Source organism: Oncorhynchus nerka, linkage group LG8, assembly GCF_034236695.1.
Source record: "Oncorhynchus nerka isolate Pitt River linkage group LG8, Oner_Uvic_2.0, whole genome shotgun sequence".
Classification (NCBI taxonomy): Eukaryota; Metazoa; Chordata; class Actinopteri; order Salmoniformes; family Salmonidae; genus Oncorhynchus; species Oncorhynchus nerka.
Window position 1 is genome coordinate 6,253,309 of NC_088403.1, and position 6,831 is coordinate 6,260,139.

Below are 6,831 nucleotides of genomic sequence, written 5' to 3' on the forward strand. Positions count from 1 at the left end.
AGTGTCTCTCTCTCCTGTCTAGTAAAGATACATCTAGAGTGTCTCCCTCTCCTGTCTAGTAAAGATACATCTAGAGTGTAGAGTGTCTCTCTCTCCTGTCTAGTAAAGATACATCTAGAGTGTCTCCCTCTCCTGTCTAGTAAAGATACATCTAGAGTGTAGAGTGTCTCTCTCTCCTGTCTGGTAAAGATACATCTAGAGTGTCTCCCTCTCCTGTCTGGTAAAGATACATCTAGAGTGTAGAGTGACTCCCTCTCCTGTCTAGTAAAGATACATCTAGAGTGTAGAGTGACTCCCTCTCCTGTCTAGTAAAGATACATCTAGAGTGTCTCCCTCTCCTGTCTAGTAAAGATACATCTAGAGTGTAGAGTGACTCCCTCTCCTGTCTAGTAAAGACACATCTAGAGTGTAGAGTGACTCCCTCTCCTGTCTGGTAAAGACACATCTAGAGTGTAGAGTGACTCCCTCTCCTGTCTAGTAAAGATACATCTACAGTGTAGAGTGACTCCCTCTCCTGTCTAGTAAAGACACATCTAGAGTGTAGAGTGACTCCCTCTCCTGTCTAGTAAAGATACATCTAGAGTGACTCCCTCTCCTGTCTAGTAAAGACACATCTAGAGTGACTCCCTCTCCTGTCTAGTAAAGATACATCTAGAGTGTAGAGTGATTCCCTCTCCTGTCTAGTAAAGATACATCTAGAGTGTCTCCCTCTCCTGTCTAGTAAAGATACATCTAGAGTGTAGAGTGACTCCCTCTCCTGTCTAGTAAAGATACATCTAGAGTGACTCCCTCTCCTGTCTAGTAAAGACACATCTAGAGTGACTCCCTCTCCTGTCTAGTAAAGATACATCTAGAGTGACTCCCTCTCCTGTCTAGTAAAGACACATCTAGAGTGTAGAGTGACTCCCTCTCCTGTCTAGTAAAGATACATCTAGAGTGTAGAGTGACTCCCTCTCCTGTCTAGTAAAGATACATCTAGAGTGACTCCCTCTCCTGTCTAGGAAAGATACATCTAGAGTGTAGAGTGACTCCCTCTCCTGTCTAGTAAAGATACATCTAGAGTGACTCCCTCTCCTGTCTAGTAAAGACACATCTAGAGTGACTCCCTCTCCTGTCTAGTAAAGATACATCTAGAGTGTCTCCCTCTCCTGTCTGGTAAAGATACATCTAGAGTGTAGAGTGACTCCCTCTCCTGTCTAGTAAAGATACATCTAGAGTGTCTCCCTCTCCTGTCTGGTAAAGATACATCTAGAGTGTAGAGTGACTCCCTCTCCTGTCTAGTAAAGATACATCTAGAGTGACTCCCTCTCCTGTCTAGTAAAGATACATCTAGAGTGTAGAGTGACTCCCTCTCCTGTCTAGTAAAGATACATCTAGAGTGTCTCCATCTCCTGTCTAGTAAAGATACATCTAGAGTGTAGAGTGACTCGCTCTCCTGTCTAGTAAAGACACATCTAGAGTGTAGAGTGACTCCCTCTCCTGTCTAGTAAAGATACATCTAGAGTGTAGAGTGACTCCCTCTCCTGTCTAGTAAAGATACATCTAGAGTGTCTCCCTATCCTGTCTAGTAAAGATACATCTAGAGTGTAGAGTGACTCCCTCTCCTGTCTAGTAAAGATACATCTAGAGTGACTCCCTCTCCTGTCTAGTAAAGATACATCTAGAGTGACTCCCTCTCCTGTCTAGTAAAGATACATCTAGAGTGACTCCCTCTCCTGTCTAGTAAAGATACATCTAGAGTGACTCCCTCTCCTGTCTAGTAAAGATACATCTAGAGTGTAGAGTGACTCCCTCTCCTGTCTAGTAAAGATACATCTAGAGTGTAGAGTGACTCCCTCTCCTGTCTGGTAAAGATACATCTAAAGTGTCTCCCTCTCCTGTCTAGTAAAGACACATCTAGAGTGTAGAGTGACTCCCTCTCCTGTCTGGTAAAGATACATCTAGAGTGTAGAGTGACTCCCTCTCCTGTCTAGTAAAGATACATCTAGAGTGACTCCCTCTCCTGTCTAGTAACGATACATCTAGAGTGTCTCCCTCTCCTGTCTGGTAAAGATACATCTAGAGTGTCTCCCTCTCCTGTCTAGTAAAGACACATCTAGAGTGACTCCCTCTCCTGTCTAGTAAAGATACATCTAGAGTGTCTCCCTCTCCTGTCTAGTAAAGATACATCTAGAGTGTAGAGTGACTCCCTCTCCTGTCTAGTAAAGATACATCTAGAGTGACTCCCTCTCCTGTCTAGTTTAGATACATCTAGAGTGTAGAGTGTCTCCCTCTCCTGTCTAGTAAAGACACATCTAGAGTGTAGAGTGTCTCCCTCTCCTGTCTGGTAAAGATACATCTAGAGTGTCTCCCTCTCCTGTCTGGTAAAGACACATCTAGAGTGACTCCCTCTCCTGTCTAGTAAAGACACATCTAGAGTGACTCCCTCTCCTGTCTAGTAAAGATACATCTAGAGTGTCTCCCTCTCCTGTCTAGTAAAGATACATCTAGAGTGTCTCCCTCTCCTGTCTAGTAAAGACACATCTAGAGTGACTCCCTCTCCTGTCTAGTAAAGACACATCTAGAGTGTAGAGTGACTCCCTCTCCTGTCTGGTAAAGACACATCTAGAGTGACTCCCTCTCCTGTCTAGTAAAGATACATCTAGAGTGTCTCCCTCTCCTGTCTAGTAAAGATACATCTAGAGTGTCTCCCTCTCCTGTCTAGTAAAGATACATCTAGAGTGACTCCCTCTCCTGTCTAGTAAAGATACATCTAGAGTGTCTCCCTCTCCTGTCTGGTAAAGACACATCTAGAGTGACTCCCTCTCCTGTCTAGTAAAGATACATCTAGAGTGTAGAGTGACTCCCTCTCCTGTCTGGTAAAGATACATCTAGAGTGTAGAGTGACTCCCTCTCCTGTCTGGTAAAGATACATCTAGAGTGTAGAGTGACTCCCTCTCCTGTCTGGTAAAGATACATCTAGAGTGTAGAGTGACTCCCTCTCCTGTCTAGTAAAGATACATCTAGAGTGTCTCCCTCTCCTGTCTAGTAAAGATACATCTAGAGTGTCTCCCTCTCCTGTCTGGTAAAGATACATCTAGAGTGTAGAGTGACTCCCTCTCCTGTCTAGTAAAGATACATCTAGAGTGTCTCCCTCTCCTGTCTAGTAAAGACACATCTAGAGTGTAGAGTGACTCCCTCTCCTGTCTAGTAAAGATACATCTAGAGTGTAGAGTGACTCCCTCTCCTGTCTAGTAAAGATACATCTAGAGTGTCTCCCTCTCCTGTCTAGTAAAGACACATCTAGAGTGTAGAGTGTCTCCCTCTCCTGTCTAGTAAAGATACATCTAGAGTGTCTCCCTCTCCTGTCTAGTAAAGATACATCTAGAGTGTAGAGTGACTCCCTCTCCTGTCTAGTAAAGACACATCTAGAGTGACTCCCTCTCCTGTCTGGTAAAGACACATCTAGAGTGACTCCCTCTCCTATCTAGTAAAGACACATCTAGAGTGTCTCCCTCTCCTATCTAGTAAAGACACATCTAGAGTGTCTCCCTCTCCTGTCTAGTAAAGATACATCTAGAGTGGCCCAAATGACACTATTCCCTTCATAGTGCACTACATTCGACCAGAGGCCTGGGTGGAATAAGGTGCCATAGAGAATAGGGAGCCATATTCCCATAGACCTCTGGTCAGATGTAGTGCACATAGAGAATAGGGAGCCATATTCCCATAGACCTCTGGTCAGATGTAGTGCACATAGAGAATAGGGAGCCATATTCCCGTAAGCCTCTGGTCAGATGTAGTGCACATAGAGAATAGGGAGCCATATTCCCATAAGCCTCTGGTCAGATGTAGTGCACATAGAGAATAGGGAGCCATATTCCATAGACCTCTGGTCAGATGTAGTGCACATGAGAAATAGGAGCCATATGCCATAGACCTCTGGGTCAGATGTAGTGCACATAGAATAGGAGCCATATTCCCATAGACCTCTGGTCAGATGTAGTGCACATAGAGAATAGGGAGTCATATTCCCAACTAGCAGGGTATATCTCACCTGTTTCAGTACGTGCAGGTAGTCGTAGCAGAAGCCTACGATGTTGGCTGAGATGTCGTCGTCGTCGTGGACCAGCAGCTGGAGGAGCAGAGGAACCTTGGTCTCGAGGGCGCACAACGCCTCGGCGGCTGCCTTCACCTCGCCCCCCTTGGCCAGTTTGGTCCAGCTCAGCACCAGAGACTGGCCCATCCCGTTCACCAGTCTGGAGAACTTAGCCAGGAAGTCCACATCCTCCTCCTGATGGAGCCAAGACAGGAAACAGGGGTTTCAGGTATAAACAGGTCACATCCATTCAGGAAGTGAGGTGAGGAGGAAGAGGAAATGGAGCCTTTGGCCTTTTGTTGGACTGTGGGAAATGGAGTAGCGAGTTTGTGTGTGGTGTGTGTGTGTGTGTGTGTTGTGGTGTGTGTTATGTGGTGTGTGTGTGTGTGTTGTGGTGTGTGTTATGTGGTGTGTGTGTGTGTGTGTTGTGGTGTGTGTTATGGTGTGTGTGTGTTATGGTGTGTGTGTTATGTGGTGTGTGTGTGTTATGGTGTGTGTGTGTGTGGTGTGTGTTATGGTGTGTGTGTGTGGTGTGTGGTGTGTGTTATGTGGTGTGTGTTATGGTGTGTGTGTGTTATGGTGTGTGTGGGTGTGTGTGTGTTATGGTGTGTGTGTTATGTGGTGTGTGTGTTATGTGGTGTGTGTGTTATGTGGTGTGTGTGTGTGTGTGTGTTATGGTGTGTGTGTGTGTGTTATGGTGTGTGTGTGTGTTATGGTGTGTGTGTGTTATGGTGTGTGTGGGTGTGTGTGTGTGTGTTATGTGGTGTGTGTGTTATGTGGTGTGTGTGTGTGTTATGGTGTGTGTGTTATGTGGTGTGTGTGTGTGTGTGTGTGTGTGTGTGTGTGCACCTACCTGGTCCACGTTGAAGAAGCCAGCCGACTGCAGGACTTGACAGAGGGACTCGACCAGCTTGGTCTTGTCTGTCGGGTCCATTCCTTTATTGACAATCTCAAACAGACAGTCACACGCCTCCTCTCTCAGGTCCTCCACAGACATCTGACTCAGCAGCAGGTTCACAAACCTGGAGGGACAGGAACACACTGGTTAAACACTGGTCCAGGACCAGTCCTCTGATCTAGTGTCTGGTTCATTAACCTGGAGGGACAGGAACACACTGGTTAAACACTGGTCCAGGTCCAGGACCAGTCCTCTGATCTAGTGTCTGGTTCATTAACCTGGAGGGAGAGGAACACACTGGTCCAGGACCAGTCCTCTGATCTAGTGTCTGGTTCATTAACCTGGAGGGAGAGGAACACACTGGTCCAGGACCAGTCCTCTGATCTAGTGTCTGGTTCATTAACCTGGAGGGACAGGAACACACTGGTTAAACACTGGTCCAGGACCAGTCCTCTGATCTAGTGTCTGGTTCATTAACCTGGAGGGAGAGGAACACACTGGTCCAGGACCAGTCCTCTGATCTAGTCTCTGGTTCATTAACCTGGAGGGAGAGGAACACACTGGTCCAGGACCAGTCCTCTGATCTAGTGTCTGGTTCATTAACCTGGAGGGACAGGAACACACTGGTTAAACACTGGTCCAGGACCAGTCATCTGATCTAGTCTCTGGTTCATTAACCTGGAGGGAGAGGAACACACTGGTCCAGGACCAGTCCTCTGATCTAGTGTCTGGTTCATTAACCTGGAGGGAGAGGAACACACTGGTCCAGGACCAGTCCTCTGATCTAGTCTCTGGTTCATTAACCTGGAGGGAGAGGAACACACTGGTCCAGGACCAGTCCTCTGATCTAGTCTCTGGTTCATTAACCTGGAGGGACAGGAACACACTGGTCCAGGACCAGTCCTCTGATCTAGTCTCTGGTTCATTAACCACTGATGTTGATGACAAGAAGGCGCGGACGGAGGAGGCGCGGACGGAGGAGGCTCGGACGGAGGAGGCGCGGACGGAGGAGGCGCGGACGGAGGAGGGCGCGGACGGAGAAGGGCGACATCTGATGAGTTTCAACACGGTGCATTTGAGCTCGATGTCTAGTCTCATAGCAAAGGAGGATGAGGAGGAGGCGCGGACGGAGAAGGGCGACATCTGATGAGTTTCAACACGATGCATTTGAGCTCGATGTCTAGTTTCATAGCAAAGGGTCTGAATACTGACGTAAATAAGGCATCTGTATTTTATTTTTAATACATTTCTAGACAACCTGTTTTCGCTTTGTCATTATGGGGTATTGTGATGTCACTATGGGGGTATTGTGATGTCACTATGGGGTTATTGTGATGTCACTATGGGGTTATTGTGATGTCACTATGGGGTATTGTGATGTCACTATGGGGGTATTGTGATGTCACTATGGGGTATTGTGATGTCACTATGGGGGTATTGTGATGTCACTATGGGGGTATTGTGATGTCACTATGGGGTTATTGTGATGTCACTATGGGGTTATTGTGATGTCACTATGGGGTATTGTGATGTCACTATGGGGGTATTGTGATGTCACTATGGGGGTATTGTGATGTCACTATGGGGGTATTGTGATGTCACTATGGGGGTATTGTGATGTCACTATGGGGGTATTGTGATGTCACTATGGGGGTAGTATTGTGATGTCACTATGGGGGTATTGTGATGTCACTATGGGGGTATTGTGATGTCATTATGGGGGTATTGTGATGTCACTATGGGGGTATTGTGATGTCATTATGGGGGTATTGTGATGTCACTATGCTTAGCTAGCTAACTAGCTAGCTTTAGCTTGGTACCTAGCTAGCTTTAGCTTGGTACCTAGCTAGCTTTA

The 6,831-nt window shown here is 46.6% G+C and overlaps 1 protein-coding gene across 1 annotated transcript in view; it reads right to left on the bottom strand.

Annotated features, from left to right (window-relative positions):
- Positions 1-3,594: 3,594 nt before the first annotated feature.
- The window catches only part of LOC135573025 (exportin-T-like), an 8,802-nt gene continuing 5,565 nt past the window's right edge, over positions 3,595-6,831 (bottom strand). The window contains exons 6-8 of the mRNA XM_065022081.1: positions 4,932-5,100; positions 4,037-4,273; positions 3,595-3,612 (exon numbers count right to left, since the gene is read on the bottom strand). Coding sequence (XP_064878153.1) covers positions 3,595-3,612; positions 4,037-4,273; positions 4,932-5,100 — 424 coding nt within the window. The remainder of the gene's footprint in view (positions 3,613-4,036; positions 4,274-4,931; positions 5,101-6,831) is intronic.